At 28.7% G+C, this 22,368-nt stretch overlaps 1 protein-coding gene across 1 annotated transcript in view; it reads left to right on the top strand.

Annotated features, from left to right (window-relative positions):
• Positions 1–22,368, top strand: part of LOC142333215 (ATP-binding cassette sub-family C member 4-like) — a 112,484-nt gene that overhangs the window by 33,638 nt on the left and 56,478 nt on the right. The window contains exons 9-15 of the mRNA XM_075380197.1: positions 1,465–1,686; positions 7,179–7,343; positions 7,514–7,635; positions 10,686–10,783; positions 12,681–12,766; positions 18,750–18,908; positions 21,692–21,853. Coding sequence (XP_075236312.1) covers positions 1,465–1,686; positions 7,179–7,343; positions 7,514–7,635; positions 10,686–10,783; positions 12,681–12,766; positions 18,750–18,908; positions 21,692–21,853 — 1,014 coding nt within the window. The remainder of the gene's footprint in view (positions 1–1,464; positions 1,687–7,178; positions 7,344–7,513; positions 7,636–10,685; positions 10,784–12,680; positions 12,767–18,749; positions 18,909–21,691; positions 21,854–22,368) is intronic.

Genomic DNA, 22,368 nt, shown 5'->3' with positions numbered 1-22,368 from the left:
TTTCTCAACATTAAGTCATGTAAGCAAAAATAATAGACTCTTGGTTACCAAATTCCAAATATGTAGTAAGTTTTTACCCATTTAATATAATATCACAGAACCGGTTTATATTACAATTATTAAATTTGGTGTAAAAGGAAAATTAGTTATTATATGAGTAAAAAAATCTAATACAAACCGGTTGGTTATGGGAAATATCTGCCCTAATGTTACTAACTGATGCTTAAAGGTGAAGATTTCATAAAACATTTTATGTTATTTTTATGTAATCAGGTACATAATTTTTTTTTATCGTTAACAGAAATAAATAACATTCTATTATGAATGCAAAACTTCATAACAGAAGGATATTTAGACCTTCATTGATCATATTAAACAATGTATTTAAAAAAAATATTTATACATATATATTTTAATAGATTTTAAGAAACAAGGAGATTAAGAACCTTTTACTGTACTAGCTTATATTTATTTATTTTTTTTTACGTAGTTCCTCTGATCCCATAGTATATCTCTTGCAGATAAAAATATGGTGCATTAAATTTCCTGCAGTGGAATGTTTATGAAATTATGTTTTTAAAAAGCAATCCTACTGCAAACAAAGTGTAGTTCTGTATATTCTGGAATATTCAGTTATATGAATGTACTGATACTGATTTAAAATATATTTAATTTGGTTTTTCCTAAAATCTGTAAATATATTATCAGGATAGAAATATAATTTAATTGTAAAGTTTTAAATTAACATTTACATTTGTAAACATCCTGACACAAGGCATGTTGTTTTAAAAATACATATTCCCATGCTAGTTTTACTCAGGAAAATGAGGAGTGAAGAAATTTCCTCTTTCTTTCCTCATTTAAATAAAATAAATGTTAAAAAAAGATTAGAAAAAAACAAAGTAAAAAAAAATATTTTCTCATTTTTTCTTTAAATTCTCTAGTTTTGAAGTCACTAATAAATTTAAAAAAAAATCCATACCAACAATTCGCTACTGTTTATGTCATACCAACTAATGAAAGTACTAGTTACGATTAGGTAGTTGATATGACTTTTCAAAGTCATATAAACCAACTGACAAAGAAAAGCGTACTTTGAAATTCTTTGTTTCATGGCATGTTCTCTGTGAAAACACCATGTGTTCAGTCATGTTCTAACTGAAATTTGGTTTACTGAGGATATATAATCAATTTTTTCTTTATGCAAGAATTGTTATTTATGAAGCAAAACTAGTGTTGAAATAAAAAAAACTGGAGCAGTAGAATATGGAGATTTTCCAGAAGAGTGAAAGCTGCTACAATAACTGCAGTCATGAAACATAAAAATTTTTTGGATCATTGAAGAATAGAATCAGCTTGATTGCTTATATGTGGTCATACTGATCTATGTCCTGTTATAATTTAAATATTTAATCTATATTTTAAATCTTTTGTTATATAACCTCTTTTTTTTATTATTTATAGAATTTTTTGATGCAGACTGAATATAAATCACAAGTGGAATTAAATTATAAAAATAAAAATGGTAAAGTTGATGATACAGGTTGTATGAATAAAATATTAATCAAAGATGTCTCTGCTTCATGGTATCCAAACGGTAATGATCCACCGACCTTGAATATGATTAATTGTACACTTAAAGAAGGCACTTTAACTGGTATTATTGGATCAATTGGTTCAGGAAAGGTAAAATAGAATTCAGTTTTAAATTTTTCTAATCAAACTTTAGATCTATTATATTTATATTAGGTAGTCTTACACTAAAGCAGAAATCTAATTTATCAGTTTTTTCTTTATAAATATCTTTAATAAACTGTTTTCAGTGTTGTTCTGTGCAATGTAATCATCACATTGATATTTCATGAATCCTTAAAACTTAGATATTTGTCTGTGTTTTTTTGTTGTAATTTATTTACGTTTTTCTCTTGTTTTATAAGTAGCTAATGAATTAGAGTTGGATTACCTTTATTTGAAAAAAAATGTAATACCAGAATTCAGTAACTGTTGTTGAACATATTAGTGAACAGTTATTTTTTAATAACATAACATGATTACTATGCAATCCTACCATTTCTACAGACATGTTGTCTATTCTGCTTAAAGCAGGATTTATTTAATATCTGAATCTCTATCTTCTGAAAATTAAAATTTGTTACAGATTTTTTATTCTCTGTTAGTTAAATTTTTTAGAAAGTTATTACAAATAATAGTGGTAACTAATATGGAAAATAATCATATTTTACAATTTTTTGATTTATTCAAAATGCATAATTTTTTTTAATTGGTAGATAGACATTTGATAATGTTTTTAAATATAATAATCTTTTATAAAAATGATTTTACGAATGATGTATTACATATTTTTTTTGTCTTAAGTCATTTGACTGGTTTCATGCAGGTCTCCCTATCTAGTGCCGGTCGTTTCATTTCGACATACATCTCTAACAATTTGTTTACAAACATTGCCTGCCTGCACAATTTTTCCCATCTACCTGTCCCTCCAATATCAAAGCGACTGTTCCAGGATGCATTAATATGTGACCTATAAGTCTGTCTCTTCTTTTAACTATATTTTTCCAAATGTTTCTTTCTTTATCAATTTGCTGCAACACCTCTTTATTTGTCACTTTTGTTTTCTGACATTTAAATTAATTTTTGATGTAAAACAAATTATATTTCTGACCGAAAGCTCGTTTTGCCTGTGCTATTCGGCATTTTATATTGCTCCTACTTTGTCCATCTTTAACAAAATTCTTCTACCTCCGTAATCTTTTCTCTTCCTATTTTTATATTCAGTGGTCCATCTAACATTATTTCTACTACATTTTGTTACTTTTGTTTTGTTCTTGTTTATTTTCATGCGGTAGTTCTTGCGTAGGACTTCATCCATGCTGTTCATTGTTTCTTCTAAATCTTTTTTACTCTCAGCAAGAATTACTATATCATCAGAAAATTGTAGCATTTTTATCTTTTCAGCTTGCACTGTTACTCCGGGTTTAAATTGTTCTTTAACCTCATTAACTGCTATTTCTATGTAAAGATTAAAAAGTAATGGGGATAGGGAACATCCTTGTCAAACTCCTTTTTTTTTATTACCGCTTCTTTCTTATGCTCTTCGATCATTACTGTTGCAGTTAAGTTCTTGTAAATGTTAGCAGTTGTTCTTTTATTTCTACACTTGAAACCTAATGTTTTTAAAAATGCTGAACATTTTATTCCAGTCTACTTTATCAAATGCGTTTTGTAAGTTTATAAATCCAATGTATGTTGGTTTGTTTTTCTTTAATCTTTCTTCTACTATTAATCAGCGCTATTATTGCTTCCCTATACTTTTTCTGAAACCAAATTGGTCTTCTCCTAACACTTCTGCTCTCCTCTCAATTCTTCTGTACAGAATTCTAGTAAAAATTTTTGATGCATGAGTAGTTAAGCTAATTGTTCTGTATTTTTCACATTTATCTGCTCCCGCTTTTTTTGGTATCGTGACAATAATGCTCTTCGTGAAGTCAGACAGAACTTTCCCTTTTTTGTAAATATTACACACCAGTTTGTATTATCTATCTGTCTCTTCTTCACCTGCACTGTGCAGTAATTCTGCTGGTATCCCATCTATCCCAGGAGTCTTTATGCTATTGAAATCTTTTAGTGGTCTATTAAATTCAGATCTCAGTATTGTATTTCCCTTTTCATCCTCTATAACACCAGTTTCTAATTCATTTCTTCCGTATAACTCTTCAGTATTCAACCTATCAACCTTTGTTTTCGAGTATTAAATTGGTGTATCATCCTTATTTAACAAATTATTAGATTTTAACTTATGTACTACAAAATTCTTCTTAACTTTCCTGTATGCTTTGTCTACTTTACCAATGATCATTTCTCTTTCCATTTATGAACACTTTTCCTTAATCCACCCTTCTTTTGTTAATTTGCACTTCCTGTCTATAGTATTTCTTAGTTGTCAGTAGTTGCTTTTACCTTCTTCATTACTAGCATTCTTATACTTTCTACGCTCATCCATCAGCTGAAAAATACCTTTTGTTATCCAAGGTTTTCTACCAGTTCTCTTTATTCTGCCTACATTTTCTTCTGCAGATTTAAGAATTTTCTTTTGAACATTCTCCCATTCTTCTTCTATATTTTCTACCATATCATTTTTACTCTGTCCTCTTGCATTGTTCTCCTCAAAAATCTTCTTTACATCTTTTTTCCTTAAGCTTCTCTAAATTCCACCGATTCATGTGACATCTTTTTTTCAGGTTTTAAACTCCAATCTACATTTCGTTATCACTAAATTCATTTCATTATCAATGTCTGCTCCAAGTTGATTTCTAAATCTTTGCTTAACCATGATATAATCTATATGATATCTTGCAGTATCACCTGGCCTTTTCCATGTGTATATTCTTCTATTATGATTTTATGGGTGTTTGCAAGTACTAATTTATACTTCACGCAAAACTCAATATGTTGATTCCCTCTTTCATTTCTTTTGCCCAGCTCGTATTCACCTACAATATCTCCTTCCTTAACTTTTCAGATGTTTGCATTCCAATTTCCAACTAATATTAAGTTTTCATCCCCTTTTATGTGTTTAATTGCTTCATCAGTTTCTTCATATACATACTACTTCATCGTCATCGTGGGCACTTGCAGGCATATATATGTTAACAATCATTGTCGGTTAGGTTTTGATTTTATCCTGATTACAATCATTCTATCGCTAAGCTTTTTGAGATACTATACTCTCTGTCCTATCTTGTACATTACGAAACCTACTACTGCTTGCCCTTTATTTGATGCTGAGTTAATTTTCTAAAATCACCTGACCAAAAGTCGTTTTCCTCTTCCCACCATATATTACTAATTCCTACTACATCTACATTTAACCTACCCTCTTTCTTCTTTTAATTTTTTAACATACCAAAACTTTTTTAAACTTCTAACATTCCATGCTCCGAGTGGAATGTTATTTTTTAATCTTGTGATAATCCCTTTTGTAGTAGTCCCCACCCGGTAATCCGAATGCGGGATGTCTCCGGAAAGTTTTACCAAGGAAGGAACCACCAACTTTGCTACATGGAAATGCAGAAAGCTACATTTTCTTAGAAAAAGTACAGCTGTTGTTTTTCATTGCTTTCAGCCTTCCAGTATTCAGAAGACTGAGTGATGTTGATATGGTCATTTAAGTCTTCCTGACTTAAATGTCCATATATGGAGTCTACCAAGGACTCCAGCCCCCTCACCATTCCATGGTTTCATCCACCTTTAGGAATGGTTTCCTATTACAAGAGCAAGAGGGTGGCCCTGCCTTCTACTGCTCCTCTACCTTCCATACAGGTTGTTGGCATTCGTAGAAGGGGATCTCCTTATCCCCAACTCCAATGCCCTCTTTCTAGCATGGGGAGGTGAAAGTCCAGAATTTCCCTTCATCGAAATCAGGACCACCAAAGCATTTCCTGATTTCTCCAGAACTTTAGAGAGGATTTATTCATATATGTATTTCTAAAGACATCTCATAAAAAGTTAAGAAAATATCTAAACTATTTTATTTTATTATAATGACCTTGATTTTTTTTTGCTAGTATTTATTGATTTACTGGGTTAGATGAAGTGGTAAGTAAAAAAATACGACATTGAAACTGGGGATTAAATTCAAGGCTAGCTGCAGCAGTTGTATACAGGCTTCTCATCACTGGAGTAACATGGCACATTAAATAGCAAGTAACCTGTATTTTATGGGATTCACCATGTGACATTTGATTTGTTAAGTCCTGATCACAACATTGTAGTAACTTCAAAATTCCAACAGTTAGCACAGTAGTTAGCCAATGTTGACCAAGATCAGCTGATCTCTGGTTTCTAGCAAGGAACTATTTAATTTTGTCAATCTTGTTAAAGTACTTGCATAGCAAATCCATGATCATAGTAACAAAGGTAAGTGGAATAAAAAAACAGTCACTGTTTGGTCACAAGTTGTTCTACTACTTAATTTTTCATTATATGCTACAAGATTAAACATTCTTCACTGCTAATAGGTGAATGTCCATTGTGTACTTAGCATGACCAGTTAAAAAATGTGTGATCAACCTTCCCCACACAAAGTGAAGCTTTGCTGAAAGTAAAATGTTTTTGTTGGCGCAGACCTTATCAACGAACAGCTGGCCAGAGCAGAGCACATCCTAGATTTCAAAATTCAACCTTTGAGCCTTTTCTTTCCTTTTCCTGTTTAGCCTCCCATATAATTACTGTTCAGATAATACTTCACAGGATGATATGTATGAGTGTAAATGAAGTGTAGTCTTGTACAATCTCAGTTCAACCAATCCTTAGATGGTGTGGTTAATTGAAACCCAACCACTGAAGAACACCGGTATCCACGATTTAGTATTCAAATCTATGTAAAAATAACTGACTTGAACGCTGGAACTCTCGACTTCCAAATCAGCTGATTTGGGAAGACGCGTTCACCACTGGACCAACCTGGTGGGTTAAACCTTTGAGCTTGCTTTAAGTGACAAAGACCATCACTGTCCTTATTAAAATTGCCTAAACTTCTGTTGGCTAATACATAGGATTCTTATTATTATTTTTACACCACAGGAATTATTTAAATTTTAGGTTGATGCCTGAATGGGTTTAATACATACAAAGGTTGCAAAACTAACATCCAAGTTATCCCTAGAAGCAGAAACTGCTGATTTTTCAATGGATATGGTGCGATTAAAATTGCAACTTTCAACATCACTTGTGTTTTTCTAAAAGTTTTCTATCTTTAGAAGTTCCTGTAATATCCAGATATTCTTTCCTGGACTTGAACTTTTTCTCTGTTAATTTTGTATTTTGTGACATTATTATGATGAAGATTTTCTCACACATTTTGTTGATTCTTCTAGGCAAACGATGAGGCCTTTTTTATGTGTTAGGAAACATATCCTACTCGTTTATGATGTAATCCACTCTTAAATATTGATCGGAATAAAATATTTGTATATGATATATAAGTTATTTAAATATGATATTAACAAGTTATACATTTTAAAAGTTTCTTAAACTACGATAATTGCTGATGTAACAGTTAGTTGTCTACTGTTCCTAGAAAAATATATTTGTAATTAAGATATACTATTGCATTAACATAATTCATTATAATTTATGTTAATTTCTTTTTATTCTAGAGTTCATTTCTTCAGTTACTTTTGGGTGAAATTGAAGTATTACAGGGTTATATTGCAATTCAAGGTTCTGTCTCATATGCATCTCAGGAAGCATGGGTATTTAGTGGTTCAGTCAGACAGAATATATTATTTGGACAGTCATTTGATCGAAAACGTTATAAAGAGGTAAATTGATATTCAAAATTTTATATTTAAGGATTTTTGACATTTATTAAATTAATAAATAATAAAAACACTTTATGAATATTACTTATTGTATATGTCTTCAATATTATTATAAATTTCATAAAATATTTTAAATTAACCTTTTTATTATGTAATTATTGTTTTTTAAGGTTATTAAAATTTGTGCGCTGGAGCAAGATTTTAAATTGCTACAAAATGGTGATAAGACTTTAGTCGGAGAAAGAGGTGCTTCACTATCTGGCGGTCAAAAAGCTAGAGTTAATCTTGCAAGGTGTGCCTCAGTTTTTGTTGTTATTAAGTTATTAGAATTTAAATAGGAATTAGAAGTAGATGAATTATTTTATACTTACAAAAAAAGAATATCGGTGTTGTAAATCTATTTAATGTCGCTTAACTTTGACATAAGACTAATGAATCATAAATAAAATGAAAGGGTAATTCTTACAGTTTTTCCCTACTAGTCTTCAACGTGAGCACATTTCATCAGGCAGCACACCAACTGACAGGAAAGTTTGTTCCATATTGTAACCAGCGTGTTTGGAGTAATGGAAATGACAGCTGCTATCATCAATAATAGTGACATTTACACAAGATCCTTTATAAAATCCCAAAGGAAATAATATAGGGTAAGATCAAGTGACCGTGGAGACCAACAAGCTCTGTCTTTGGTTACATGTGAACCGATCCAACAATTGGGGAAAACATCATTAGACTCTGTACAGAGTTGTCGTGCTCATATACATTTTTATCGTGAAGTCAATCAGCTTCAAAGCCTGTAACTGCTTTAAATTGTATGGATCCATAAGTAAGTATATACTTAAAACATTCCACACTGTCATCATCAGTACTGCTAGTTTGCGATGCTTGCCCAGGAAAGTTCCCTGATATGTCAGTACTTTCTTCAGACACCCTTGGTCGTCATATAATGGTTATAAGTCTCAGGCGGAAATAAAATTGAATTTAATTGCTGAAGGAATAAGTTAGTGAATAATAGTTCTCATGAGTATAATATTAAGCAGTGATTATTAATGACTATTTTAATTGGAGTAGTTGTGTTGAATTTTTATGTACTTGTTTGCGTTCAGTATTTTGCAAAACGTATTATTTAAACTTCCTAAACGTGTTTTAAAACAAATTTCCTCTGCACTGTTTGATTCACTTATTAGATGTGATATTACAGCTCGAACTCATGATTTTAACTATAATAATTTTATTATTAAGGCAAGCTTTAAAAACATATGTAAAAGTAATTTCTTTGGTATTCAGTTTTTAACATAAGTTTGTGTCAGAATAATGAAAACCTGTCGTCTAAAGGTTTGTTGTATTTTATAATAATTATGGAGAATTATTTACGTTAAATATAAAATAGTAGTAATTCTTTCTCAAGGGATAGGTTTATATAAACCAGAATATAACTTCACCAAAATTAATACCAACATTGCAAGTTTTCCTATACTTCTTCTTCTGAGCTTTTACTCAAAATCATTTTTGGATTCTACTGTTATGAGTTCTTTGAAGATGATCTCTCCACTAGCTGCAATAGTAGTTGTGAATTTTTTCACTTACACCAACTTTTAAGTCAATCTGGGTGTTAACATTTCTAATCATTTCCATTCCTGTGAAGTTTTTAACTTTCTGTATAAACTACATTTCAGTTGCTTCTAGCTGTTTTTGTTTAATTCCCTTTGTAAGAGTCCATGTTTTGCTACTGTACAAGTTAGTTAAAATTATTATAACATTGCAAAATCTCATCTGGGTACCTTTCCCTCTCACTCTCCTTGTAATTGTTCTGTGTATACTCTAAAAACTAATCAGATTTTGTTTTGTAAACATCAATCTCACCATCAAAAGTTAATCTGCAGCCAAAATAATTAAAGTTTTCAACCTGCTCAATAATTGAGTGATTAATATTTGATCAAAACAGAATCTCTGATTTCATAACCTTTGAAATCAATGTTTTTGTAGTTATTGGGGTTCTCTTTATCTCCTTTCTTAAATAATCATTTTAGCTATGGGCTGTCTCTGCTTAGTTGGAATTTCCTTTGAATTCAATATTAATTTATTAATACTGATTTTTTTTTTTTTTTACATTAAATGTGAAATAGTTTTAAATGTGACTTATGTTTCCAGAAACCAACAATATATCATTTATATTACTAATAAATTTGATTTTAAACTGTAACAGTGTGCACTACCAGTTTTGTATTTTATTTGTATAAAATGATTTTGTGAAAGTGTATATGGGATGTATCATGAAGTTCTGGTACTTTCATTACCTATTCTACTTGTGAAAATAATGGAAAAAATTCATATTAACATACGTCCTTCACCAAGACCACTTGATCAAGACCTTTAGATTTTTGCATTTGGGGATGGGGATGGATGAAAAATATTGTATATAAACAAAAATACGTTCTTGTGAAGAATTAATTGTCTGCAATGTGGATGCGGCTGAGCAACTTAAGGACAACCCTGAAGAACTAAAAATAACAACAAAAGCAGTACAGTAGTGTGCCAAGAATTGTGTTGAAAATGGCAGGCTCATTTTTGAATATTATAAACTGGTACATACAGTGTACTGTTCCTAAACAAGATTTGAAATTTTCTGTTTTATTCAACTTACCTTACTCATTTTGTTCAGAATTAAATTCTCTACAAGTTTTGTTTAGAAGTTTTATATTTAACAAAGTTTCCCATTTAACAAAGTTGTTGTATGTTAAACGTAAAAAAACTGTTTTTTTTACCCTAATTTATTTTCACTCCAAATTTCTCAAAAACTAATGCAGATATGGTTGTAGGATCTACCTTATATGATTTTTCAGGTCAAAAACCATACGAAATCACTAATTCTGTCCCTTAATTAACATCTTAAAAATTTCATTTTGACTTCATTTCATTGGGTTAGCTGAAATCCAAGCGAAATCTTTCACTATCTGTAACTCGCAAATGAAGCATTTTATAAATTTTTAAGTAAAATTAGTATTTTGGACTCCATGTTCTTTCTGTTTATTATTATTTGCCAGTAATGTTGGTAGATGTTTAAAATTAAAAAATGTTGATGCGTGCTAATGATCTGAAGACTCTTAGATATTTAAATATTAATGATGATAGGATAATTTTACAAAAAGGCCTGGATCTTTTGTATCGCTTTTCAGTACAGAACTGCCTGTCTCTGATCTGAGCAAGACACATGTGGCAATTTTTTCAGGAAAGTCATCAAACAATTTAAATGTTATGTTTAGTTTTGTTAGATTTTTTTTGGAATCCACATATAAATTTAAAAAAATATAATTATGATGAATTTTTTTCTTTTTTTTTAAGAGCTGTGTATAAAGATGCAGACATTTATTTATTTGATGATCCATTGTCAGCAGTTGATACTCATGTCAGTAAACATCTTTTCAATGACTGTATAAAAGGTAATTAATTATTTATTAAAAATAAATTGCACATTTTTTAAGTATAAGAGTTAATTAAAATGCATAAACTACAAACTGTTTTAAATAAGTGAGTAAGATATATCTGATATTTTTATTAGCTGCTAAAACAAGTAATAAATGCTTTTATAACATTTCTTCATCTAAAGTGCTGCCAATCTAACTAATTTTTAACAATTAAAAAGTTTATTTTTTTTTAAAGTTTCTGTTATACTTTTATGGCTTTCCTTTTGTCTTTGTTTTACTACAATAAAGTACATCTCTTCTTATAAACATCTGCTAAAGTTTATTCACAAGCCCTGTGTTTGGTAACTGAATTTTTTTCTTCATGGACGCTTCTGTTTTCATGCTTGTCAGCTTTCAATGTTATCTTTAAACAGTCTGTATTTGTAATTTTCATAGTAAAATTGCCTAAAATGAAATTAAAATATATAATTTACATTCTCGCAGCAGAATATATAATGTATTGAAATTAATTTTAATACTACTGTTTCAACATTTGTGGTCGAATTGTAGCATCCCTGCTTTTTTTTCTGATGATTAATTTAATACCACATAAGCTTCTAATATAAGAATATGGAATGGATATTTTAACATTTGAAAAATACCACATCTGAGTGAGATTCATTCCAGAACCTTACAGATAAAAGAACTGAGATGCTATAAGTAATATATATATAATAAATGTAATATAATTAATATTTATTAATTTTATTAAACCAAGTGCTTCATTTAACATATTATTGTTTAGGGCTCTGTTAATAATACTATATGTTATACTTTGAAAGTGTGAAATTTATTTATTGAGAGTTGTTATTTCTTTTAATATTGATTTTGTTTTTTTTTTTTGGTCTAGTGGTGAACACATCTTTGCAAATCAGCTGATTTCGAAGTCAAGGGTTCCAACATTCAAATCCTAGTAAAGGCAGTTACTTTTATACGGATTTGAATACTAGATCATGGATACCACTGTTCTTTGGTGGTCGGGTTTCAAGTAACCACACAACTCGGAAATGGTCAACCTAAGACTGTACAAGACTACACTTCATTTGCACTCATACATATCATCCTCTTTTATTCCCTGAAGTAATATCTGATGGGGTTTCCCGAAGGCTAAAAAGGGGAAAAAAGCTTGGGCAGGAAGGTAGCATCTGCGCCCAGCAGCTCCCTCTGCCTGCTCATCCAGCAGGAATGTTGGCATCCGCCAGGAGGTCCCACATTGGACCGGCCAGGGAACTTCTTCCATCTTCTTCTCCAAGAGGTGATCGGCAACAAATTGAAAATTTATTCTGTTGTTCACCCTTTTATAAGCGCCTGTGAGTGGTGCAGCAACTGTGCCAGGAGAGTTGCGCAGTCAGCTAGCTTGATGGGGAATGGCGCATGTGCAGGTGCATAGGTATATGTACTCGCACTGACATACATATGGCTAGCATGTATGTGGCAGCAGTGTAAAGCAAGTGAATTGTACAAAGTTTATTAATGATATTATTTGTTAATAATTGATTTGTTTATATTGTTTTTATTGAACATATTTTTTTATTATATTTAAAGTTTCTTTTATTTGCAGTTTTCTATTAGATTTTAATGATTTCTTTTTATATTTATTATTTTATCCTTTACACTTTCTTCTAGATCCAAATTTACTAACCCCTAAACTTGTTTGGTAGTTAGATATGCATTTTTGCTATAACTCTTAGGCCTTTTTTTGTGATTTGTTTTATGTTTGTAGTGTAACAGATTATTATTTCTTGCTGAGTTGGCTTATTATATCAGACAATGAATGTTTTTTTCAGTCTATCATTCTGCACTTGTGTGTATATGATTGAACTTTTATAAATAAATGTATAAGAATTGAAATTTTTTCTATTTTTATTTGCAGGATATCTAGCTAATAAAACAGTGATACTTGTTACGCATCAGTTACAATACATTAGCAGCTTCGATCATGTTATACTACTTCATAATGTAAGTAATTGTAATTTTTATAAATAATTCTATGTACTTAACGTAATGTCAGTTGCTATGAATTAATAAATATTCGTAGAAAATAATGTATAAATTTCAGGAAAAAGGTTTTGATGATAATTATGTAATTGGTTGTGCTATAAGCTAGCTCTGTTTATAATAAGTAATGAATGAAGTAATGAATGCCTTTATTGTTTCTGTAATTTACAACACACATTTCTAAAACAACAAAATGAAATGAGCTGTACAAAGTGTGTTAAAATTAAAATAATGCATACTCTATAAAAAAATAAATAAAAATCATATAAAATTGTAACTCTTCATTTTCTAGTTTATAATTAATATATTAACTGTCCTCTATTTGTCAAACATTTTAACTATTATAAATATTATGAAAAAATCACTTGAACTTAGAAACCACATGTACCTTTAATATTATAGGTCTCCCTTTAGGTTTTACTTCTTGTTGTGATTCTTACTTTCATCTACTTCAGACCGTCTACTTCAGGCTGTCTTTACAAAGTCATCTTTCCTTCTGATCCTTTACCTTCCAACCTTCCTTAACCACAAGTCTGGCTCCCATTCAGTCAGTCCATCATCCACTTTCCACCATATGACAGACCCATTTCCACATCAATAACTTTATTGTTTCTGTTAAATTTTCTAATGTGGTTGTAGTTTTATTTTTTATTTTAATAATATTTAAGACACTTGAGTGCCTTGCATTGCCATTTGAGTTGTTACCATTTTTTTAATTATATATTTTTTTAATGACCACATTTGCAAGGTGTTGGCAATACACAAGAACTTAATATTATAATTTTCTTTGCCGAACTGACATCTCTGTTTTTAAGGATGCACTTTAAAGACCAATACTTCCATGCATTTGTGAACTTTCAAGGGTACTTTTATTTCCTTGAAAGGCTTATCCTTGAAGGAGATAAGTTGATCTCAATAGATGAGATTTTGAGTCTAGTTTAGTTCACATTTTTCTTACTCTATTTTCTTCTTCCTTATCAGCTGTTAGATGTGTTTTCCAGGAAATCTAAGGCCAAAATATATGCACGCTTCTGCTAGATCGTTTAGCATACATTTAGTTCTTATAATTATTTTGCGATTAGTATATCATCTGCAAATTGTAGGTAGTTTAAGTATTTGTCCCAAATAAAGGTACTATTTTTTCCCCTGTTCAACTGATTAATAACCTCTTGCAAAGCCACATTAAAAAATAAAGGTGAATGTAGATCACCGTGTTTGCCGCCTTTTTTAAGCTAAAAATATTTTTCTGGTTTTTCTAACATTACTCTTGCAGTGCTATTTTTATACATGTCTTTAATTATATTGATGGCTGCTGTGAGAGTTGGAGCCGCCTTGGTGTAAAAGTAAAAATGTCACCCCTATTAAAAAATTAAACATTTTTTTTCTAACTAAGCAAAAATAAATATAAATATAATCCTTTGACAAAATATTGAAATTTACGCTTACCTAATATTGCAACACTCTTCATCCATAATATGTATATAGATGCTACAGTTGATTTCTCACGATGTTTTAATAACGTGTAAATGTTCTAAATATTTTTAAATATTTATTTTTTGAAAAATTATAGATGTTCAAAACAGAGATTTTTAAAACACATTTTAATTATAAGGATTTACCAAAGAAAACAGCTAATTTAATATTTATATATTTAAAAAAAAAACGACTAATTTTAAAACACTTTCTGTCTTGTTTAAATTTCTTTTAAGCAATTCTAAATTTAGTGATTTATTTGTCTGATGTTCAATTTAGATCATCGCTAGTGTTGATAGTCTTTCTTGCTATACAGTTGATTGTAAATAATTTTTAATTTTAATTTTGAAAATGAATTTTCACCCCACTAGCCAAACACTGATGCAGGAAGATTTAAAAAAAGTGAGTATGATTATGAGATATGAACAAGTTTAAGATAAACTATTTTCATAAATATATTCATACCTCAGTGGGAGTCTTTTCGGATTTTAAATAAATTGCTACTGTTTTTAATTCTTCAAAAAGCTCCTTTCCATTTATAAATTCAGCATGATTGTTTATCAATTGGATCTTATCAGCTTTTATTGTAATCTCTGCAATGTTTTCATAATTCTTTGTTAATATTTTTTCTGCTACCAATATTGTAAAAAAATTAAAAAATGGCCGTACGTTCTTTAAACACCTCAAATCTGTCCTGTAATGAATTTATTGTTGCATCAATTATGGAAAATAAAAAGGAGATTTAAAAATTTTTTTTTCAGTCTGGAATATTTTCATCGACATGTTCATAATAAAATATACATTTTCTCTTTCTAATCCTAGATTCATCTGTTTTAGATAATTTTGTATCTGCATAAATGATAGAAAGCAGTTCTCTTTCTTCCCAGAAGAATACTAGAAAAATTTTCATCAGATCTTAAATCTATAAAATATCTGTAACTTGTTCTAATGCTTCCAGAGCAGACTGGATGTTTAATTTAAGCCTATAACAATTGATTTGATTTGGTATATTGTGCCATATAATGATAGAACATATTAATTTAAATGGCTATTTTTGTACCAAATGCGTTTACCACAGTTTTGGTATTTATAACTTTGGTTTTGTCCACATATTTCTACCATTGTATCATATATTTCACCACCAATTTGAGTTTTAAGAGGAATTATGGCCTCTCTGACTTTCCCGTTGCATTTCCAAAAAAAGTTTTAAGGTGAATTTTGACAATTTTCTTGTTAAAATGTTCCATCTGTAATTGGATGCTGAGAAAAATACATGTATTGCCTGAACAAGATTTAAAAATTTGTGATTTCCAAAGAAGTTTTTGCAAAATCGTTTACAATTAAATTAAGGCTGTGAGCTGAGCGCAGTACAAAAAAAGTTGTAGGATTTAAATGTAATATTTTTTTTTTGAAGACCATTCCTTTTTCCTCTCATGTTTGTGCTCTTATAGTAATTTTGCCCTCTTAAGTCTTTTATGTCAAGTTTTAGTTCTTAAAATTTTTGAATTACAAAATTTCAAATTCCTTATCCAGTTGTGTCTGTTATGAGGCAAAAACCCAGAAAATGTTCATGTATTTCTACTGGAGCTGTACAACAAAACTAATAATAATTGTTATTTTTTCAGTGTTACATGTCTGGATTACAATCTAATATTAAAGAAAAATGTTTGGATTTTTGCACTATTTCAAGAATTTGAGTTTTATTTCAGTGGCTATTAATAAAATTATTTCATTTTGAATTTTGTATCCAATATAATGAGTTAAATTTTTATGATTAGATTGCTGAATTCAATGAAGGTGATCTTCCATCACTGTATCAAATTTTGAAATTGCTTAAATTAATTGTAAAAAGTTACTGTTGTTTTTTTTCAGTATCAAATAGACACTTCGGAAATCCTCTAAAACCAAGGCATTGTCAGAACAGATATTTTTAATTGTTAATATAATTCGTTTTATAACGGAATGCCAGTGTTGTTTTTCATTCTCATACAATCTTTGCTGTGTTGCACCTTTTGTTTTATTTTGAAGAACCAGTAACAATTCTGACATTTTTTTAACGTTCTTAATACGACCTACATTATATTCGTGTCTTTTAAGAAGTAATGAAATATACCCCAATCATGTACTCCTTTTGTACTGGCAGTATCGTCTATTTATTTTTCATCATATAACCAGCATGAACTGCAAATTACAGAATTTATTGACTGAATACAGAAGTCACTAGCGTTGACTTCATCATTAGGTAATCATCGATAATAATAAAATGGAAAAAATTTCCTCCATGTTTATTTATTATATGGAAATTTTCTGTTGCTAATTAGTTGTGGATATTTTTGAGTTAGGAAATGAATATCTTGAATACTTCATTTTTCTGGCCGCTTACCAGGATCATTTGACTTTAATATGAATTTTACATTGGCTTGACTGTCAACAGTTTTATTTTTGATTGAATTAATTTGTTCTGTTAAATCTTAGTCCTTTTCCTTAAAAATTTGTTCTGCAGGAAGCACATAATTTTCATCACCTTATTTTCTTTAAGATATCAAAGGAACAGACATCATTACTAGACATTACATTTGTACACTTACTAAATTCATTATTTTTGCTTTCAGTTTTTTAGAAGCTATAAAAAATTTGTTCAACGATTCTTTTAATTGTTTTTATTGTTCAATTTTTCGTTTGTTTTTGCCAATATCAAGCACCAATAAGCTTTTCATTTTTCTATCGAACATTTTTTTGAAAATTATTAGGAAAATTTTAGATACAGAAATGTTGTATAAATCATTTAAAAATGAAATACAAATTATTATCTCTGAATTACTAGACATTTGGTCTTAACACTTACTTTAGGATTTTGTTTATCAAAACACCAAATTAAATATAAATACTAAATTAAGTTTTTAGCTATTTTTAGCAAGAGAAATTCTTAAAATTAAGTATATTTTATATTTTTGGTTGTAATAAGTCGAAATATAATTTTACCACAAAAAAGATAATAATAAAATTAAAATAATAATAAAATTAAACCGAATTGTTTAAATATATGGAACATGACGTGGATAAACTAAAAAATATTTTCAAAGTTTATCTAGAGATTAATAAACAAAAAAACAGATAACCAATAGGACTTATTGTTATCATATAGTATCAAGTGTTATAGGTTATGAAAACTATCTACAAGAATTAAAAATGTTTCTAATACGCATCGGTAAGAATTTTTGTTTATATTTAGATAAACAATAAGTCATTAAAGTGGGCACCAGCAGATTAAAATATGATTGATTTGTTTTTTATAAGAGTAACATTAATATACATATAAGTCAAATAGTTCTTTTTTAAATATTTTTCAAATGAATTACAAAAATGTTGCTGCCTGCGTGCAATGCATTCATGCACAGTTGGTCGCAGCGGTCCTGATTATATTTAAATAAATTGTCGAGACATCTTGCCTTTTAAGAAATAAATAAAGAGCGACTTAAACAATCAAAAGTTTTTTCTATAAATGCTAAATAAGGACGAATCTGATATTTTTCACTCTTACTTGGCTGGTTAATAACTAGAAGATTATCTAAACTCAAAAACCAGCTTTGAAAGCCAGCTTGTTCAACCAGTTGTTGACAGCTTCATAGGAGACATGAAAGACTGTCTTTGATTAGTCTAATTTTTTCACTTGATCGTTACTTTTAAAAATTGAGAACATAATTTTATGTTGATAAAATTTTGAGGAATTTTTTATCTAAAAGATTTTACATTTTTCCAGTTATTTCAAATCTGCTTATAACATGGTTACAGTGTGGCTATCATCATAATTATGCCAGTACTTATGTAGAAACTTTAGTAAACTGTTTTTTCTAAAATAATGAAAATTGGTAAGCCATATGGTTTACGATGGTGGGATTCTATAGATCAGTAATTCATCCATATTTGGTGATCATTGCTGTGGAAACCCACTGGTGCAGCTTTTATTGGATATTTATAAACGTAATTTAAAAATGGATTTTTGTCTGCCCAATGACCTGACAAGTCAGTCTGTCGCTTTGAAGCTCTTTGCATTTGCTTCAGTTGTGGAGGATTTCTCCAATTAAGAAAAGTGCTGAAGAGATTTATGTGGCATTTGTATTAACATCAATTAACGTTTCTCAAAGTAATCTGAGGTGCACTTATTCTTATGGGAAAAAGAAATGAACCGCATTAAAATTTAAAGAATATGTCAGAAAATGGTGCATGATAAATAAGATGAATAAAAAAAAATTGCTGTACGATGGAAGAAATCAAAATAAATGTGCACACTTATTGTAGTAAATGTAAACTTTATTTTGAATCGTTTTATCGTGGTGGATATAATGTTACAATATAAACTATAAAACATTTTTAACTCATAAATGTTCTATGTAAATTATAATATACTTTAATTTATAACAATAATAGCATATGTATAGTTAATATAATGAATAACAATATCCTCTTATAGGGGTCAATTGAAAAACAAGGAAGTTTTAAGGAACTGAGAAATAGTGGTTTAGATTATGCTTCATTAGATAATATAGGAGAAGAAAAAGATCACATTTCAGACTCTAAACATGAAGAAATTTCTAATGAGACAAAAATTATTTTAGAATCATCACAAAAGGTATAATATTTTCCTTTAATTAAATTATTTATTTGTTGAATAACAATATTACTTGTCCCAATTGCAGTGATGGATGCTGTTATAGCTATAATGAAAAAAGTATATATATCGGTCAATAAAAAAAATTGGTGTTTTTTAAGTTTGTACTTAAAGGAGACATTTTTAAAAAAATTTAACAAAAAAAATAGATTTAAATAAATTGTAAATGATGTGCGAAAAAATGTTTATTCCAATGCTCAGAGTCAAAAAAATTTATTTTTTTCATACAGACAATATATGTACAAATGTATGTTAGCCTATATTTGGTCTTATAATGCTGGACCCCATTGACTAATTTTCTTCTAACTTTGTAGACTTTCAAAGGGATGTATTAAAATTTTGCAAAAATTGGAAAAAGAGTAGGTTGTTCTGGCCGAAATAAGATTAAAATTTTACTGAGGTACAGAATAATTTTCTTCCAAACAATTGAAGATTTTTATCATGATCATAAATTACCAAAAATGTTTTTACTATTCACCTCCTCCCAAAAAAATGATTTTATATATATATTTATTTTTAACTATAATCTTGGTTCAGAAAAGAAGTAATGGGAGTATTTTACATCTATATTTTCCATTTCAATAGGCCTTAAAACATTTTTTTGGTCTGTAGCAACAAAAAATAATTTTTTTAAAATTTATTTTAAATTTAAATCCATCTTGCAAGTTACCCATTGAATTTAAATTGTAAAAATCGTTAATCATTTATGCTCCTTACTCATTACTATTTCTTGAAAAAACAAAATTAACCAAAACTTTTTACCCCCTTCCTAGAAAACTACAACTTTATTTATTTAGAATTGTGGTTATATTTTTGTATTTTCTAAACAATCTTAAAAAGTTATTTTTTTAATTTATTTTAACCACTTAGGGACTGTTCTTAAAAATTAGTTTTACTTGAGTGCTTCCCCTTGAGTATGGGAGCCCCTAAAATGAAAAAAAAATTCATTTTTCAAGAACAGCAAACAACAGTCCCACCATTCAAATGTCATTAAGTCTTTCACAAGTATAGAAATTATTATTAATTTTTTTTATTTAGCTATTTGTATTTTATATTTAACTATGTATCATAAAATAAGAAATAAATTTTTTTATATAAAAATGTGAAAAAAGGAAATCAGAATTTTGGTTATTTTTTTTCCAATAAAAAGGAATTATTTTATCTTAAAGATACAAATAGAGCTTAAAATAACTGAATTGAAAAATTGACGCGAGCAGTCAGAAAAGTTACAGAATTCATTGCCAGCTTTTTCTGGAAGTAATATTAATTTTTATACTTATTTGAGATCCTTGTATAAAATGGAAGAGTATTATGTATTTACTTTTTTTTATACTATATATTTCTGTCTTTTATACACATATTTTTTTATATGGTTATTAATCAGGTGGTTAGATTTTTGTCCCATTTTTTAAATTTATTTTAATAATCTTATTTGTAATAGGGAAAATACTTTTTTTTAAAGAAATCTGATTCAATCGCATAAATTTATTTTTTTTACATAAATCTACTTCTTTAATAAAGTTTGGTTAAGAAAGAAAATTAAATAAGCCAAATAAATGCACCATAAGTTAAAAAACATTTTTTGACTTCTAAAATTCTGCGCTAAGTTCAGTTTAGTAAGTTGTTGGTAGCTGTTTTTAATCTAATACTAATTTTTTAAATGTTGAACTTTAAAAAATTATTATAAAAAAGTAATTTTATGTTTTTTAATGAGTTTTTTAGAAGTTTTTTTATGTTTATTTTATTTTAAATTCCTATTTTATTTTTTTTTAGACTTACAAAAGCCTTGTCTGTTTGAAAGAAGCCTTTCACGAGAAACAAATGGCAAAAAAACCTGTATTTTGATAAAAATTATAAAGAAATACAGAGAAACAGCTTAGAGACTGCTTCAGACTGTTAGCTGAGGCTCCCTGGAATAAATGTAAATTTTATTATCACTTAAGATTTTCTAAATTTTCTTGAGTTGTTTGTGTAACATGCCTTTGAATGTCAAATTGTCACCAAACTATACAAACTTATATGTTATATCATTACACTATAACATATCAGTACTAAGAAATCATGAATAAAAAAAAAGAAATGATTTTCAAATAAACTATGAAGGAAATGTAATATTTTGATAAAATAGGAACAATAAGAAGATCACTTCCTCTGGTAATCCTGCTGTATGTTCCTTTATTAAAAAAAACAAAATAATCATAAAAATCAACTCTTTGTGATTATGATTAAGACTTGAATGCACACATAATTTAAAAAGAAAAGAATGTTTGAATCAAATTGTGAACCTTGTTTATTGCTGAAGTCTGTTAAAAATGAAAAATACATCAACAAAATATTAGTATATTTTTGGTAGTATATTTATTAATAAGACTTCTTTTATAAACAAAATTCACTGTCTTTCATTCAATAATTTAATTTTAGTTTCCAATCTTCTACATTCAAATTACATAAAAAGAGACAGCTTTTATTTTTCAAAATTACTTTATGATCAGTTTAATAGCAATGTTGACCCGTAGTTGATTTCTGTGACTGTACGAGGTAAATGGGAGTGCTCCCAATTTCATCCCAGTATTCCATATTATCCCGATATTGTCATCCCTTGTATCTTTTCCTTTTCTAAATCTAAATTTTTCTTGTGTAATCAATGATCATAACATAAATATAATTTGTTTAAAATAAAAATTACAATATTTGTTAATAATTAATGTACTGAATAAAAATTTATATGTGTGCCTGCTGTATAGGGTTCAGTTGAAATCCAGAGTAACTTTAATGTACTGAAAGATAATGGTTTAGATTATACTTCATTGGTTCCTATTGAAAAAAAAATGACGGAAAGTATTTCAGAACTTGAACACAAAGAGATTTCTGAGGACACTAAAATGATTTCAAAAACATTGCACGAGGTAATACAATTTTTTTCTTTTTTTAATTAAGTAATGTATTTATTAATAAAGACTGTATTTTAAAAGTAATGTTTCTTTTATATATGTTTGCTTAAAGCAGTATGCATTATAATATTCATGTAAGTATTAGTAAATGTTTTAATTTTCTTTACAGTTTAAAGTTTCTTTACAACCGGTTTTATAGCACTGTTGAGCCATAGCTTATTTCTTTGCTTAAATGAGACAAATGCTTCTTGCTTCTTATATTTGTATTGAATTTTTCTTACATAGTTTACCCTACTTATCCAAATTTGCAATTGTTATCCTTAAAAATTAATTTGAGTTTCTGTTCTTTGTACAAGGTTGCTTTTTATCTTCATTTTTTCAAAGAAAAGAAACCAGCTTGCTAGACACAGCCAACCTTTACTTGGAAAGCTTGTGGGAAAATCAACAAAAGATTTTTTTTTATTTTTATGTTTCCATCTACCACTATAGCACAGCTACAGGTTTAAAAGCAAAAGTATTGCAATCTGTCC

Source organism: Lycorma delicatula, chromosome 12 (assembly GCF_047948215.1).
Source record: "Lycorma delicatula isolate Av1 chromosome 12, ASM4794821v1, whole genome shotgun sequence".
NCBI lineage: Eukaryota > Metazoa > Arthropoda > Insecta > Hemiptera > Fulgoridae > Lycorma > Lycorma delicatula.
The sequence above is the reverse complement of the archived record's forward strand: the minus strand, read 5'-3'. Positions and strand labels throughout refer to the sequence as shown.